This window comes from Nothobranchius furzeri, chromosome 15 (assembly GCF_043380555.1).
Source record: "Nothobranchius furzeri strain GRZ-AD chromosome 15, NfurGRZ-RIMD1, whole genome shotgun sequence".
NCBI lineage: Eukaryota > Metazoa > Chordata > Actinopteri > Cyprinodontiformes > Nothobranchiidae > Nothobranchius > Nothobranchius furzeri.
The window spans coordinates 50,992,342-51,011,139 of record NC_091755.1 but is presented as its reverse complement, the minus strand read 5'-3'; the positions used below and the strand labels follow the sequence as shown (position 1 = coordinate 51,011,139).

The window sequence follows — 18,798 nt, the reverse complement described above, 5'->3', positions numbered from 1 at the left end:
GTAAATTATGGAAGTGTCAAAAATAATATGAAGCCAACAATATATATTTGAATTGCAAAATGACACCTTGATTGTGGAAAAAGACACATACTGGTTGAATGTAGTTATGTAGATGCAGAATTAGGCTATGATTTTTAATGTTCTTTATATTTCTGTGTTCCATTAACAGCAATGTAATAACGACGGTGGCACAGGAGTTAAGTGTTCGCCCCGTAATCGGAAAGTTGCAGGTTCGAGTCCCGCTCAGTCTGTCGCTGTCGTTGTGTCCTTGGGCAAGAGACTTAACCTGCCTTGCCTGCTGGTGGTGGTCGGAGTGACCGGTGGCGCCTGTGCATTGTGCCCCAGGGCAGCTGTGGCTACATCGTAGCTCATCACCTTCAGGGTGTGAATGTGTGTGTGAATGGGTGAATGACTGATTGTGTTGTAAAGCGCCTTGGGGGGTTCCAGGACCCTAGAAGGCGCTATATCAAATACAGGCCATTTACCATTTACCATTAACCATTCATTCATCTGGTCACTGGGCAATGGAAAACGAATAATATAATTAGGGATTTTTTTTTGCCTGCTATTATCAAAATGTCTGAAAATGTCTCATTAGAAGACAATAAAGTTAAAATCGCATAAATAAATATTCTTGCCAGACTGAGTTTCACATTCAGATGCTGTGAGTCATCGACACATGGCACGACCTTCTGTGGTTTTAGACAAAGCTTAACAGTTTCCTTGGATGCCCGAAACACACACGGTTCTACAAATGGCAAAACTACACGGCTGCAGTGAGTCTGTGTGCTCATAAATAAGTTTTGCTGGATCCGTTCCAGACAAAAATAAGAGTATTTTTTAAATTAAAAATCACAACACGTAATCCAAATTTTAAACAGAAAATAAAACTTTAGGATCTAATATTTTGCTTGTATTTATTTCAACTTGGCTGTATCAAATTTGTATTTGTTCTTTTGTCAGCTGTCAGAAGACGTTCTTCAGAGGATGAGAGGAGTAGCCAACATTGCTCCAAATCGATCAGCATCTTCAACTCCGAGCCCCCAGAATGATAAAGGTTTTCGCTCTTTTTTTTTCCTAAATAACACCGTTTACTTTATATAATTCAAGGTCCAGTTGTCTCTTGTTAATATAATAATTTAACAAAACCACAAAAGAAAAAAAATCACTTTCCTTCTTGTTTTTTCTTCTTAATTTTTTAACTAAAAATACACAACAAGACAGTTTTTATTCTTTACTAGCAACATAACCAGATTTTGTCTGTCTGTAGAAACAAGTTTAGCCTTTTTTTTTTGCAACCAAACTGTAATTAAAATGTACTGTAATGAATTTACTACATTAAATTATCATTAAATTAAATGAAAACAACTCATTAAAAAAAGACATCCTGAGCTTTTGTCAGAGCGAACCATCTAGAGGTGAAAAACTGTATTGCACCTTTAAGCCCCAACGCCTCTTGTTCGTTAATGTGCATCTCCAGTCAGCCAACAGAGCTAAAACACTTAGTTTTACAATTATTATTCACAAGTTGTGCCTTTTTATTCAAATGTTAAGGCCCAGCTTGTGGGGCTGCAACATGGGGGCTTGTCCAGGATCTGAGCCCAGGACCTCTTGCACCCAAGCAAGAGGATGTGTTTATATATATATATATATATATGTGTGTATGCATATGTATGTATATATATATATATGTGTATGTATATGTATGTATATATATATGTATATATATATATATAATTTATATTTATTATATATATATGTATTATATATGTATATATATATATATTTATATAATCTCAATTCAATTCAAATTCAAAAATACTTGATTAATCCCAGAGGGAAATTGATTATATAAAATTATTAGTTCTTTCATTCTCTACTAAAGATTAATTTGTTTCACTGAAGTTTACCTGTAAGGTTGAGTTTTAATTGCAGTGATTTTATTAAATGTTCTCCTTTCTCCTCCATCAAGGGTCGACCCTTTGATATTCTGTCTTCCTTTCATCAGGTTCTTCTCACGGTTCCAGCTCTGACTCTCAAGCAAAGCAGAGCCAACAACAGCGAGCCAAACCAAGCAGCCAGTCCAGCAAACCAGTCTCCTTCACCAAGGAAGAACAGAGAAGGTGGGTGGGGTCAAGGTTCACCAGAGCAAGCTTATTTATGTCTGGCAAACAGGAACACCTTTGATGATGAAACTGGTCTTCAGATCTTCCCCAGGAGCTAATTAAGTCTCTGATTTAGTATAAAATAAATATGAACCACTGAAATCTTTTTCTGTAAGGCTTGGTTAAAATTTCTCGAACTTAAAAAGTGAATTAGTGACTGAAGGCATCATTATTGCACGTATTTTGAAAAAGTTTTTGTTGTTTTGTGCAGCTTTTTGCTGCTTGAAAAGTAATTTAGGTAAAAAACAAAGACAAACCCCTCCCCACTCCCCAGAGATTTAACATTTGAAAGGAAATCAAGGTTTGTTTATTCCCTAGTACTGTTTATATTTACTTAACTGTGAATATTTTTGCTTAAGACCTTCAGTTGTTGTAAAAAGTACAAAATTAACCTGATGTTGGTGTAAATGCAGTTGTGGGATTAATTATTTGCAATACTAATTGACATTAAATACGATATGGATCGTTTGGGTTTAAAATGTTGGAAATACATCTTTACTTTGCACATTGCACAAACAGGGTTAATCTGAGATTTGGCATCTTAACTTTAGACTGTATCGCCCCCTTGTGGACAAGTTGTTTCCTGCACACAATGTGAGGAATTTTTAAATAATAAATTCAAACCGGCAATAAACCCATTCATGATTTATGCATTTAGATCTGAGCACCAGCAGACAATACTGAAGGACGAGTTGGCCAAGATGGCACAACGAGAGCCGGAGGCAACGAGGGAGGAAGTGACCAAAGCCATGAGCCGAGAAAGACAACGCACTCTCCAGGAAGCTGAGAAAGCCAAACAACTGGTATGCAGTTTGACCACACACACATTAGTTTTTAAATCTCACAGAAGCACAATTAAGTTGCAATTGCTGACTGGAATCGAAGTAATCTGTTATACATTTTTAAAATATGATTAGCATGAGTTGGTTAGAATTTTTCATGGTTTGTTGAATGCATAACTTTTATAACCTGCGGGTTTTATGTCTGAGCTGCTCTCAGCTTGTGTTTGTCCATTAATGATGCTCCGAACAACGTGTTGTATGCCTCTGCTTGTGCAAGAAGGGCTTTCACTCATAAGTGTATGAAATGTGCAGGATGCAATTCAAGATGCATTTGAAAAGAAACCTCTTAATTATTTCTCTCGTGATATCTGGGTGTATCACATACAGTTAGATTTTCAAGAATGAGCTAAACAGCTCATCAATAAAGCCAAAATATATTGATTATGAATTGATTCACCATTACAACAGTGGGAAAAAAGCTTGATTCGGTGTTTTTAATGGTGAGGTTCACTTGTTTAATCAATACAATGGTCTCTAGTGGGAATAAATGCCTTGTAAGTCGTACTCTGGGGAAAAAAGCTCTGGTGCGCCTGTTTCAGCATCTAGAAGATTCTCACATCAAAGCTGAGATTCAGACGCCAGGATTTGGAGTCTTAATTCCTGATATTTGGACCCCTCCAGAAATGCGACTCTATCACTGACTCCATTTAGTCTTCAACGTTTATGTTTTATCTCCTTTAATAACACAAGCCTGAAGGAGTTCTGCTGTGTGGTGGAGTTGCTAATGCTAGCTGTTAGCTTCAGCTAGTCAAGACGTTCTTTGCTGTTTCCTGGACGCTAAACCAACAACAGCCTTCCCCGTCGTGAGTCAAGATGGGCGAGTCCATAAATGTTAGGTGACAGTGTGACGTAGATCTGTCAGGATTTTCTAATCCTAGAGTTTCACCGTCTGTTTTCTATCAGAAGCGAATGCAGGAGATAGGTGTAGGAGACTATTTTCATGTTCAGCCTGCATGAAAAAAAGTGACAGATTATAGTCAGAACTAATGAAAAAAACATTTTTTTTCAAGTGGAAATGTCCTTTCTCTGGTGCATAAAGAAGATGCATCTTCAATATTAGTTGGATTGGATAAAAATCCAAGTAAGGGACTTAGGGGTTTATCTTGAGCATCGTTTGGGGTTTGGAAGTCTCAGTCAGCTGTTCTTTCATGAAAATACTTCTCTCTGGTATGGTTTCATATGATAATGGATCAAAGCAAGTCTCCCTTACTGTAAGCATCACAGTACCTTGGGTAGCTCTCTAATATTAAAGTTTTATTAGGAGAAAGAGTTTTAGAAGGATCAAAGAAATCTAGTTTTCCATCATTTGGGCGTCCGCTAACGACCTGTAGGAGGAGCTGTTGCTCCCTCTTTTCATTGATTCAAAAAACAGTTTTATAATTTGTAATCTGAAAAAAGAAGAAAGGATTCAGGTTTTTACAGGAGTTCAGTAATGTTGCTGGCTGAAAACTCATTAACTCGAGTGCCTCCGACTTGGAGGAGATGCATTTTTCCAGAGTCACGTCGTGATTCAGTTTGTTGAGTTTTTCTCCTGTTAAATCACGTCGGAGCATTTAGCACTGACGCAGATTGGTTCTTGGGTTTGCATTTGTAATTTCCGTGGTGACACTCGCTCTGCTTCGCTTCTTTTCTTATCCACACCTATTACATAGCTGCTCCTCCTTTCTATCTTTTCCTCTTTTCTGTGTTCTCCCTCGCTCATGTTCCGGGGGTTTCTGTCCTTCTTTTCTCCCTCACCTACCCTCCATCTCCTTCTGTCTTTTTCTCTTTTCTATCCCAGCCCATCACTCTCTCCTTCCTGCCCTGGAGACAGTATTATCAGTCTGGTGCACACGGTAAATTGCACCCTGAGAGTTTCCTGGGGCTGGAGATAGGGAGTGGGGCAGAGTTGGAATTATAGTTGTGGAAAGGGGAGAGCCTGTTGTACACACCAGTTGGTGCCTGTTTCATGTGACTCCCCCCCCCTCGTGTTGAGACGTGCTGTAGTGTCTGTCTTATCTCCACTCCAACATACTCCTACTTCTAATAGAAGGCTGCTGGAGGGATGTCGTGAGCAGAATGACCAGTTGTGTTGGACTGGGCCTTTTAATGCTAAGGGCTTCTTGTAATTACTGTTTCTTGTGCTATGAATACAGATCTGCACACATTTGGGACATATTTTTGCAGATTTCTCCATATTCTCAACTCTAATAAAAAATCTTGCTCATGCTGTTAAGACAAAGAGCTTAATCATCACATCCCTCATGTGTTATTATGATCACTGCATGCAACATAGTCTCTGGTTAATCTTGAAATTCTGAGAAAGTCTTGAAAATTTACCAGAATGTGGTTTAAGTAAGATTTGATCGTTTTTGGTCCATTTTTTAAATCACAATTTAGCTCTTTTCTCGTTTTTAGCGGTGCAATTTGTAAACAAACACAATGTCAATAGAGAGATGTAACAATGATTTGGAAACAAATGCTTCTATGAGAATTTTCTAGTTGGAAGCAAAAAAAAAAAGATGCCAGTTTTGCTGGTTTTTGCCATTTTTAAGCTATGATTAAAGCTACAATAGCAATTCTGCAAAACAAATTAGCTCAAAACAACTTTCTAATATAATTTAGCTATAAATACATTATGGAGATCAAAAAAACGATTCAAGTGGTTCAATTCAATTCAAGTTTATTTATATAGCGCCAAATCACGACAAGAGTCGTCTCAAGGCACTTCACATAATAAACATTCCAATTCAGGTCAGTTCATTAAGCCAATCAGAAATACTGTTTCCTATATAAGGAACCCAGCAAATTGCATGACTTTACAGCAATCCTCATACTAAGCAAGCATAAAGCGACAGTGGAGAGGAAAACTCCCTTTTAACAGGAAGAAACCTCCAGAGAATCCTGGCTCAGTATAAGCAGCCATCCTCCACGACTCACTGGGGATCGAGAAGACAGAGCAGGCGCACGCACACACACACACACACACACACACACACACACACACACACACACACACACACACACACACACACACACACACACACACACACACACACACACACACACGCACACACGCACGTGCGCGCACACACACACACACACAGACACACACACACAGACAGACAGAAAAACAGTCAGTCAGTAATGTGTCTATAGTTATATTGTGATTTCTTAGTAAATATTCTATTTGGTGAGCGATAAACTTTATTGTATTTATCCTAGTGGATCTATAATTAAATGGGTAAACTAGTAGTAGCACATCCAATGTCAAGGAAAGCAAAAAGTTATTATCAGGAGAGAGATGATGTTTAAGTGGTTAGCAGCCATGTGCTGGACCAGTGGTTCCTAACCTGGGGGTCCCGACCCCCACAAGGGGGCGCCAAAGCCTCTCAGTGGGTCGCCAGGACCTCTCCACTTTAAGGGGCTAAAACTTCATTTATTAGTTGTTTATAGCCTACATTTTGCTCACATTTTTTTATGAGTGAAAAGTTTAGTGATATTAAGACAGGAAATAATTAGTACAGAAAAAGTAACACACTTTTAAGAACATTTTGCTCAGCTCACTGTTTTATTTTCAAGTGTCAAAAGTTCATTAAAGGTAGGACTGGTTGATTAATCACAGCGTTTACAGTAAATAATCTAGTATAAACAGTAATATACACATTGAAGTACATTTTGCTCAGTGTATTTTTTATGTGTCAAATGTTTATTGAAAGGAATGATTGATTTATCAGTGTTTACAAGAAACAATGTGTTCAGAAAAGTAATACAAACTGTCAAGCACATTATGCTCTGTTTGGTTTTGTTAATGACTTTGTTCTGTACTGGAGCCTACTATTGCTGTTATCTATTGAATCAAAGCATATTAAAATGTTCTTGAACAATTTTATTATTTCTTGATACTGTTTGTACTGGAAGAGAGAATGAGAGGGGGTCCTCAGAAATTTTACTGGTAAAAAAGGGGTCCCTCGGGAAAAAGGTTGGGAACCACTGTGCTAGACGATGGCCCCCTCCATGAGGCCACCACAGCTCAGCAGAACATCATTGTAGCTTCTTCTGGGGAGAAAAACACTTAGAGAGAAAATAAAGTTAACAGCTGAAATTGAACAAAATAGTACAGTTAAAGAGCAGACTGTAGAATAAAGCAGTAGAGTGTGAAAAGTGGTCAGTGTGTCCTCCAGCAGTCTAAGCCTATAGCAGCATAACTACAGAGTTAACTCTGGATAATCTATCCTATTTAGATGTAGGCATGTTGGAGGCAGGGCAAGGGAGAGCCGTCTTTACCGACTGTACACTCCACCTCCCTGTAATCCCCCACTTGTCCAGATTTAGGCTAACATCAGATTTTAACCATAGGCCCTATCAAATAAAAATGTTTTAAGCCTATTCTTAAAAGTAGACAAGGTGTCTGCCTCACGGACTAAGGCTGGGAGCTGGTTCCACAGGAGAGGAGCCTGATAACTAAAAGATCTGCCTCCCATCCTAATGTTAGATATTCTGGGAACCACCAGTAAACCTGCAGTCTGAGAGCGAAGTGCTCGGTTAGGAACGTATGGAACAATCAGATCACTGATGTGTGATGGAGCTTGATTATAAAGAGCTTTGTATGTGAGAAGAAGGATCTTAAAATCTATTCTGAATTTAACAGGTAGCCATTGTAGGGAAGCTAAGACAAGAGAAATATGATCTCTCTTTTTAATTCTCATCAGAACTCTAGCTGCAGCATTTTGGACAAGCTGAAGACTTTCATCTACATTCTGTGGACTTCCTGAGAGTAATGAATTACAGTAATCCAGTCTTGATGTAATAAATGCATGAACTAGTTTTTCAGCATCACTCCTGGAAAGGATGCTTCTAATCTTAACAATATTCCGAAGGTGGAAAAAGGAAATCCTACAAACCTGTTTAACCTGGGAGTTGAATGACATGTCCTGGTCAAAGATAACACCAAGGTTCCTTACTTTGTTCTCAGAGATTAATGTAATGCCATTCGGGTCAGGTGACTGACTAAGCAATTTCCTTTTCTGGATTTCTGGTCCAAAGATGAGAACTTCCGTCTTGTCTTGATTTAAAAGCAAAACGTTTAGAATCATGCAATTTTTTATGTCCTCAAGACAAGCCTGTAATCTACCCAACCGATTAGAATCAGAATCAGAATCAGAATAGGTTTATTGCCATTGTCAGTGAACAAACAATTCACAAACTAGGAACTTGCTTCGGTACTAATGTGCTACATATAACATGAATAATAAGATTAAAAATAAAATAAAATAGAATAAAATATAATAAAAAAACTAGAATAAAACTGTCAGCTATAAAAAATGGCAGGTAATGGTAACATGGCCGATAACGTGACGTTGTGTCGAGTACAGAAGACGAGCATGGTTTTGTGTTCGGTTCATCACGGTTAATGGATAAATATAACTGAGTATCGTCAGCATAACAGTGGAAGTTTATTCCATGCTGTCTATTGAGTTTACCAATTGGGAGCATATATATAGTAAAAAGAATTGGTCCAACTCTCGCATTTTTCAAAAACCTTTGCCATTAACACATTTTGGACCAAAACCCACCTTAGTTTTCCTACTAAATTCAGTCTTAAAAGTTACAAATATCATCTGGCTTTTAGTATCACAATATATCCTATCTTCTCCCCTGTGCTGTAAAGTATAGAGCTCCGGGAGTTGACGCCACTTCTCCCGGCATGCAACAGTTCAAATCGAAACAGCGCCATATTGGCAGGCAGACACCCGCAGCTGGGCTATTTGTTATTGTCAGAAAACTCAATCAAATGGGAAGTATGGTAGATTCCTGTTGTGCCCCAGAATGCCAGAACAGACAGTGACGACATAAGGGATGAGCCATCTACAGGATTCCTCAAGATCTGGAGCGCCACAAACGTTGGATCATTGTAATAAAACACGCTAGTGACCGGGCTAAAATGAAACTGCAGAATCCCGAGAGTAAAGGTTTTCGCTTATGCAGCGACCACTTCATATCAGGTACTTAAACCAACGTTTTCTCAACTGTGTATGGTATTTATTTCAAATGCTTTTATTACGATTCTTAGTGGGCTTCCTAAACTTATTTTGGTGGGGCTTTTTCTGTCTTATTACTCATAGCAACAAGTAAACGTCACGTAAAACGTTGCCTCGTGAGTTCTGCGTGTTGCCGTTTACGTATCTTATGATCACAGCAATTAACCGGCTAAGCTGTATTTCATTTTTAAGCAATGGTTGATCAACTGTCAGATCACACATAAAAAGCACTTTGGATTGCTATTATCTGTCTCACTGAGACAGATCTCAGACAGATCCTGAGACGCTCCTGCCTGACATATTTATTTTATTCACGGAAAAAAATCAAACTAGTGATTTCTCTTGGCGTTCGGTTTATACATTCAAGCAGCACAGCACTCTATTTAAACTACTTACATGTAAATCTATGTTATTTGTCCATCCATCCATTTTCATCAGCTTATCCGGAGTCGGGTTGCGGGGGCAGTAGCCTAAGGCGAGAGGCCCAGACTTCCCTCTCCCCAGCCGCCTGAGCCAGCTCCTCCGGGGAAATCCCAAGGCGTTCCCTGGCCAGGTCCGGTAAGAAGTCCGCTCCGACAGCTTCTGGCGTTTTTAAAAAGTATCCCAGGGGCACGGTAAAGGTCGGAGATGTTTAGTCTATTTTATTTCTGACTATATAAAACGATTTCTTCGGTTTTAAAGTGTGAAGTAAACTCTGACCAAGTAAAATCCAAGCCGATCCCGTTCATTTTGTTTACCTTAGTTGCCTGCCAACATGGCGTCTACTCTCTGAGAGTCACGTGACGTCCGGAGCTCTATATCGCCGGATGCTTACTAATACACACCTCTAATCTTTAGCTTGGTAAAAGAGTATTAATAGCAATAAAGTAATGTAACAACAGTTTGGAAAGAGATGCTTTTATAAGCATTTGCTACTTGAGATGTTTTTCCCCCATAAAATACCTCTAATAATAACAATAAATAAACAAATAATAAAATAAAGAAGCCATTGCATATTTTTCTTCCCATTTGAAACAGTGATTCATTGTTGATAAATGTCCTGTTTTTGAGTAATAATAATAAAGGTTTGGTACATTCGTATTTGTTCCAAGGTCTGTTTTTTTTGTTTTGGCCAAAATGTCTTAATTGTTTTCTTCCTGCAAATACTCAGAAACTGCTTCATCCATTATCTATGAATAAACTGTAAAGGGGGGCTGGCTGAAGGTAAGAAAACTGAAATAAAAATGTTCAGAGTTTTATTTGGGTCACCTCAGTTGGCTTCTTCAAACACTTTTGCCAAAACAAATTAATTACAAATTTTGTGGCACTTAGGGATGGGGTAGCCTGGCCTGCCAGACTCCTACTCTTTAATTCTGCACAGAGAAAGGGTCTGGGAACTCTCCTATTCAAATAACCCCACCCCCTGAGATTTCTAACCGAGCCAATCAGTGCTGAGTAGCGTACGTCACACACCACGACGCCGAGTTTGTCATAAACATGGCGACTAAAGCGGCGGCTCTTTCCTCTGTTCTAAATGACTAGAATGTGTTTAAAACCTCAACAAGTAGAAGCGCTAAAAGCATTTCTTCTTCTTCTAAAAAAAGAAAGATGCTTGCGCCGTTGCCAGACGCCATTTTTGACTACAGCTAAAAAACTACAGCGTCGCACGGTACAGTCGGCATTTCCATCTTTTCTCTGATGAGTTATTTTTGTGTTGCCTAGAACCGCCTCTCATGTGCCTCTCTGCCTGTGAATAACCAGACTCTTTCTCTGTGCAGAATAAAACAGAGGACGAGTCTGGCAGGCCCGGCTAGGGATGAGTATCTTTGACATTTGAATAGATAAGACACACATTTTCAGTATCTACGAATCGATATTGGTAATTAACAGTACCAATTTTGTATACTTTTGAGTGTTTAATGATTGTTAAAACAAATTTTAAATTAAATGTATATTTTTTTCTCAATATAGAACCATATTTGATAAATATCATGATAATAATGCAATCATCGTAGCAAAATTCTTCATTATGAAAACCTTTAACCAGAACTGTTTCTAAATAATGCAAAAACTAAAACCCAGCTCCATATTACTCCTATTTCCCCTCTGGACAGACTGTGATGGGTGGGTCCTTGTAGTGGTAGAGACTGCTAATTAAACCGAAGCAATGATGTCTGCTGTGGACTAAATTTACTGTGTATCTTCATTCCTTTTGCCGTTCTTTTTCAAACAGTTGATTTTTTCCTACTCGGAAGTTGGAATTTATGAGGAGAAAGAAAATGCACCATTAGCTAAAAAATCAAGCTAACGTTATCTTAAACAGTTTATTTTGCTGCTGGGGCAGATTAAGGCACCTCACACTTAGATCGTTGCCGCTGGTTTCATCATCGCCCAACAACCCATCACATGAACTGAAGCCAAACTTTAGAGCGCGCGTTCCCTTTCTTTTAGTCGGAATTTCTGAGTTGGTTGGCTAGTCCTCCTTATGGGGTGTCACATTTTCTCATCTTTCCTCACTCATGGAAACAATCTCAAGTAGGGGTTGAGACAGTTTCAGACTTCGGGCACGACTTTGTGACTACTTCGACAGTAAATTTGTGTCGTGAGTTGTTTAAACATACACAAAATTCCAGTAAGACCAAGGCTCATCAGGAAATTAGGAAACTAGGGGTGTGTATTGATAAGAATCTGGCGATAAGATATGTGTCATAATACAGAGGAGATCATACTATATTTTGTCGACTGATATCACTAATATTTATATATTGTGATAGTGATATCATAAGATGAAATATTTTGTAGTATTTAAAGCACTTTCACTTCACTACAATCTACATCTGGCAATGGGCTTACACTCTTTGTACAGGAAAGCATTTAAATAAGGGAATGCGTGCCATCTTTCCTGGAGAAATCAAAAGCTTTCAGAAGAATGACCACATGGGGAGAGGGGGAATCGGAGTGTACAGACGATTGAGCATTTATTGTGTAACTGGGAGCAGAAAGGATTTAAGGATGGACAAAAAAGATGAAACTGAGCATTTTGTGAAGGGTTGGGGTGAATAATGAAGAGGAGACGAGAATGAATGGGACTGAAAGTGAAGATGACGCGCTTCTCCTGAAAAGAAAGGAACGAAGCAAAGGATGAATGAGGAGTCTTCACAAGTGATTTAACTCTTCCCAAAGGATCGTGAGGAGGTGGAACAGATTAAAACAACAATCAAATGAAAGGGAAGAAGTATCTATTAGTGATGTTTCTTAAGGCGTTTGGATAGCTAAAGCAGGAAGGTGTTTCTATATGATTAAAAAGAAATTTGCAAGATGATTAAACAGTTAGCATAGCTATGTGATGTTGGATGGGGATGACAGGAAGGATGAGGGTGAGAAGCAGATTGGCTGATGGAGGAGATTCTGAAGGAAGAAGCAAAAATGAAAGAAAAGCAGCCAAAGGAGTGAAAATTAAACCATGATTTATTCAAAGGAAGAAATAGACAAAAAGTTGAATAAGATACTTTAGAAAAGGTGAAAGACATCAAGTTGAGACGTACCGTATGTCTCACACTGCTCAAAATGAACCGCTAGTAAATAATTGTAAAAATGAACAAGTGTGCATGTGTTAGAGCAGTATTAATCAAATATGGATTTAAATTTCCGCCCCAAAGGGTCACAGAAACAATGCAGTCGATAAAATTGTTTTAGTATTATTTTGTCTCATTCCAGTTCAAATGAATTTATCTTGTTGTCATGTTTAATAAAGTCACTGTAAATAAATGAGGCAGAATGAGAGCAGCACACACATATGTAGGACTGAAAGGAATCATCGAATGATTTGATTAATTAAATTCCTTGATTCATTTTTTATTGATTCGAAGCTTTGTTAAATGTGCGCACCACAGTCTGAACACATTTTACTGGCACACTACATGGAAATCTAGGTGCTGAGGAGGGAAACGGAAAAACCAGCAAAGACAAAACCATTGTAAAAGGCAGAAACGGTCCTAAATAGTGGATCAAGAGTTAAACTAGGTGGAGAATTGCTAGTGCTAAGCTAGCAGGTAGCATTCTCACGAGCAAGTGTGGTTCAGAAAAATTGGTTGTGAATGACTAAACTGAATACAATTTAGACTAGGTTATGTTTCCAACTTGTACATAATATATTTATACCACAAGTTAATTATTACCGGTAGAAATGAAATGTTTTTCGCGTTGAAATTTCGATTATATGTGAACAAATTTAGATATGTTATTTTGACTAGGAGGAGTGATATTTATACAAACCTAAAATGTAAATGAAATGTAAGTCAGATTTTGTTCCATAAATATTTATTAACTATAAATATCAGCTGGGAAAGACGGAACTCGACAACACCAATTTAATATATATTATTGAGCTTTTTATAATTTAGTTGTTTTATTTTCATAATTTTAGCAGCAGACCACAGTCTCGTTTCACTTGAAACATCGTCAAATAGAATACTTGATTACTCGGTGGAGGATTTGATAAGAGTACTCGAATACTAAAATATTCGATAGCTGTAGCCCTACACAAACACACAGACACACACTAGTGTTGTCAAAAAAATCGTTACCTAGATATAAATCGATACTAAAAGTGGTATCTAAATTAGATATTCCATCCCTGTGGTATCGATATTATGGACTATTATAGACAGCCTTCTTCAAGTACACCAACACGCCAGATGCCGTAAAGCAACCTCCGCCTCCCAGACAGACAGAAGAAGAAGACGCAGCATGGCTACACTGCAATTTCCCACGCGAGTTGTCTCCGATCCAAGTTTTGTCTGCCAAATAAATAAACAAAAACTTAAACAGCAAATTTGGGAGGCGCTTCACAACCCAACTTAATTAGCATACCAAGTCCGACACGTAGTTGTATATTCACGCTTATATGCTTAAGGAAAACTCCCGTTTATTGCAACCTGGACTTAATTTCTAGCATGCAGTACGTTTGTTTACTCACGCTGACAACTTTGGTGCTACTTGGATTCCCCGGGGTATTTAGATCCATCGGCGAATCGCCATCAGTGTATATCCATATAACGGGTGCGGACGGGCACCCTTGGTGCAGCCTCGAAATAAGACATTATCTGCACCAAAACATCTCAATGTCGAAGGTTTTGTTAGGAATCATTAACGTGATTCCCCCTGTTCGTTTGGAGCGGGTCTGGGATTTCTAGGCGTAAACAGACTAGCCGCGGCTAATTAACCGGCACTTTTAATGACGTCACTGCCGTGCGCCGATCTGTTTTTATTAAGATTACCGGTAGATGTACCTTTGTCCTACTGTGGAGAAAACTGTTTTCTCCCTTTATTGACCAACAGAGTTGTTCAAAAGTACAGAACAAAACATATGGCATTACAGCTTATGACAAAAATGCACCTTAAACAGAGTTTAAGCAGCAAAACATCACTCTGCAAATAGTGTGTATATAGTGAGACAATTCATGATTTAAAGTGTTAACTTTCGCCAGTTTTTGTATGCACGTTTTAAAAAATGCAGATACTTGAAAGGTTTAAGCACTTTATACACTTAATTCTTAACATTTAATTTTTGCAATATAAATTGAGGAATGTTAGTTTTTGAACAAACTTGTTCAATAAATTGGTGTTTTCAAATGGTATCGAAATCGAGCATCGAGTTTTTTTTCAAGTATCGAATCGAGTTTGAAATGTTAGTATCGTGACAACCGTAACACACACACACACATACACACAAACCCTTTTGGTAAGTAATTGTGTTAAATAATCAACCCAAATAACTACAATTATATTTTTATTGTGTTAAAATGCATCATGACAAAACCCATTATGCAGTAGGAGTGTATCAATACATCATTCTACATCAAGTTTATGATCACTAATCCAAAATATAAACATTTATGTAATAACTATTTATCAAACATGGATTTATTTTGAAAATTGCTTAATTTTCATTTCCCGCCTGTTTCTGCTCATCACCAAACACGTTCAATGAAGAATCTAGTGGCGTAATGGCGAACAGTGAGTCTGTGAAGCAGTCTCTCTCCTGGAAAACGATGTTCAACCACTTGTAATATTGTTCCATATCGATCACGGGATCCTAAATCAAATCCAAATCAAATCATAACTGAATTAGAGAAATTGGCAAACACCAGACTGTGTTCCACAGTTTGGTCATAATATCGTGATTAAACTGGCCTACACCCGTAGAATGCAGGATGGGAAAAATCAAAATCAAAGAAGGAACATGATGGCTGAATATCGGCTGATGTTGGATTAATAAATATTTGCAATCCTAGACTACATTATCCTTATGTACTGTTGTATGGAAACCAAACAAGACATAGATTCAGTGTTTAGCCACGAGTGTTTGAATTAAATGGGGGGAGCTTGGAGGAGAGGAAGCCACAGGTGCTTCCTGTCCTTTTAATGGATGGGTGCTGCTCTGAGTCACAAGTCAGAGAACTGGACAATGATGTGCATGTGCTGTTTAGTGGTCCTCCCCGCCACCCTTCTCCCCTTTTTCTCCTGTCTTTTGTCCTCTTCCTGGTGAACTGCCTGATCCCTCCATTCCTCTGTCCATTCCTGCATCATTCAGCGAAGGACCTCACCCACTGTGCTGCTCTCTGAATACTCTTTGTTAATGGTAAATCTTCTGCAGATTAATTTCAGAATGAGAGTAGGGACTGGGAGAATGGAAAGAAAGGAAGCAAGGCGAACTGAAGGGCTAAAAGGGATTTTCTTCTTTTTCATAACGTATTAATGGCCTTTTGGAGCCTGTTCAAAGCAAAAGAACGTTATAAGTCACATTAGCATACGGTAAATCTCTCTCTCTGTTCTCGCGGAATAATTAGGAAGCTCATCTTATTAGCTGCCCTTTACTTTCCTCTGATGCAGCTTCAGCTAATAAAAGATGTCATCCATGCTTTCCTGTTTTCAAGCATGCCTTCAAACCACAGTGGAATCTATTGAATGTTATTATGACTTATTGTGATGAAGATAATATCGGAATGCACATTTTTATTTTTATAGGAATTCGGCTTTGTAATGCGAAGGATATGGGGTCTATGGTCAGGTTCATAACAAAGCATGGCAAGGGCTATTTACACATAAGTAATTTACTCATTGAGTAAGTGTTGGATAAAGTTTGCAGTTCGTGATTTCAATTCAATTCAATTCAAAAATACTTTATTAATCCCAGAGGGAAATTGATTTCTACTGGAGATCTTTTGCCTATTTCTCTCCTAATTAGTGACAGATCATTCTGTGATTTTAAATGAAAGGGAAATCTTTTTACCACACATGGGCTTCATTGGAAACAAAACGCTGAGAAAATTGTTTGGGATTTTGCCAAAACGTCTTGGTAATTTGACCATTTTAAACCATCGGTTGCATACGTGTCTATTCATAAACGTCACACAAAGGTAAATCCATCAAAGTTTGTTAAAGTGTGTTTCAATTATGTACTTTTAGAGCCAGAGTTTACAGGACTTGGAGCTGAAAGTCCAGCCTTCACCAAATTATTAATTACGTACAACTATGGGATCAGTTAATACGGTATTGACCCGAATATAGGACGACCCCGATTATAAGACAATCCCTCTTTTCAAGACTTATCTTCAGGAAAGACAAAAAAAAAATCACTTTTTAACGAAGCAATTTTTGTTGAAAGTTTATGAACAAATACTGAGAAAAAAATACAATTTTAATCCAAACCATCAGAACTTTGCTGACACGTGAAATCAAAAGTCAAACGAGGCTTGTATTCAGACGCCCTCTGCCTTGCTGTACTCACTCACTCTCATGTTGCTGCGGGGTGTACAATCAGATCGCTACACCGGCCGACTCCTCCCAGAATGTCACCCTCACTGCCATCCAAGGCATGCAATGTTTTGACGCCTCTGCTAAATTGACCACCATCATCTTAAAAATTGCATAACTCTGCCATACTATGTTAACTGCCATTGACGACAATAGTCGTCATTTTAAATCCAGCTGTTCACTGCCAATGACGATTATGGTCATCATCAATTGCAATTTTTTTTTACTGTCGGCATCAGAACGAGCCCCTGCATCGTGAGAAAAAACATCCCAGTTCTAAAGCTGATCTTGTCACATGATCAGAAAGCAGAACAACCATGTGTTAGGAGATCGTTTTGGGCCGCTGCTATAAAAAAAGTGAGGCGCGAACCAGAAAAGCTTCTGCCGATCACAATTCAACAACGGATTATGAAAGAACAGATAATGCTTGAAACGTGGGGATTCTTCCTGATGTAAGAGGTGAGTCTATTCTTTGTTTTGGTAGTTTTGGTGTTGACATCATCGTAGAGCGCAATGTTCTGTGAATCTTGAAAAAAAACTGTGAAAAAGCCGAAAATCACTGGCATCAAAGGGCTTTTCTGATCAGGAAACGGCTGGCAGTTGATGAGTTCCGGACCTCTCGTTTCCAACTTTTTCTCCTGTTGAGAACACACAGCCTGGCGCCCTCTGCTGTTACGGGTGTGTAATGGTTAGACCCCGATAAGACGACCCCACATTTAAAAATTATTTTCAATGAAAAAAACCTCGTCTTATATTCAGGTCAATACGGTAAATGAACAACTATCTGAATCATCATAAGTAAACACCTGAAGGAAAAAAATAATTTAAAGTTAATTTTTACTCATTTGGTCTGGAGAATGTCCCATTTGTTTAGATGGAGAGTGCTTAAAGAGTATACTGCAGCCAGCCACTAGGGGTGCACTTGTTTTGTTTCAATCTCAAGTCACACATTATATTCTGTCTGGTTACAGTGGTGTGAAAAACTATTTGCCCCCTTCCTGATTTCTTATTCTTTTGCATGTTTGTCACACAAAATGTTTCTGATCATCAAACACATTTAACGGTTAAATTTTAACCGTTAGTCAAAGATAACACAAGTAAACACAAAATGCAGTTTTGAAATGATGGTTTTTATTATTTAGGAGGAGAACAAAATCCAAACCTACATTGCCCTGTGTAAAAAAGTAATTGCCCCCTGAACCTAATAACTGGTTGGGCCTCCCTTAGCAGCAATAACTGCAATCAAGCGTTTGCGATAACTTGCTACGAGTTTTTAGAGCGCTCTGGAGGAAATTTGACTCACTCATCTTTGCAGAATTGTTGTAATTCAGTTTTATTTGAGGGTTTTCTAGCATGAACCGCCTTTTTAAGGTCATGCCATAGCATCTCAATAGGATTCAGGTCAGGACTTTGACTAGGCCACTCCAAAGTCTTCATTCTGTTGTTCTTCAGCCATTCAGAGGTGGATTTGCTGGTGTGTTTTGGGTCACTGTCCTGCTGCAGCACCCAAGATGGCTTCAGCTTTAGTTGACGAACAGATGGCCGGACATTCTCCTTCAGGATGTTTTGGTAGACGGTAGAATTCATGGTTCCATTTATCACAGCAAGCCTTCCAGTTCCTGAAGCAGCAAAACAACCCCAGACCATCACACTACCACCACCATATTTTACTGTTGGTATGATGCTCATTGTCTGAAATGCTGTGTTACTTCTATGCCAGATGTAACGGGACATTTGCCTTCCAAAAAGTTCAACTTTTGTCTCATCAGTCCACAAGGTATTTTCCCAAAAGTCTTGGCGATCATTGAGATGTTTCTTAGCAAAACTGAGACGAGCCCTAATGTTCTTTTTGCTCAACAGTGGTTTGTGTCTTGGAAATATGCCATGCAGGCCATTTTTGCCCAGTCTCTTTCTTATGGTGGAGTCGTGAACACTGACCTTAATTGAGGCAAGTGAGGCCTGCAGTTCTTTAGA

General features: G+C 38.6%; 1 protein-coding gene across 2 annotated transcripts in view; it reads left to right on the top strand.

Annotated features, from left to right (window-relative positions):
- chchd6a (coiled-coil-helix-coiled-coil-helix domain containing 6a) overlaps positions 1-18,798 on the top strand; it is a 96,532-nt gene that overhangs the window by 920 nt on the left and 76,814 nt on the right. For both annotated transcript variants that reach the window (XM_015968591.3, XM_070544979.1), the window contains exons 2-4: positions 964-1,057; positions 2,009-2,123; positions 2,824-2,968. In XM_015968591.3, coding sequence (XP_015824077.3) covers positions 964-1,057; positions 2,009-2,123; positions 2,824-2,968 — 354 coding nt within the window. The remainder of the gene's footprint in view (positions 1-963; positions 1,058-2,008; positions 2,124-2,823; positions 2,969-18,798) is intronic.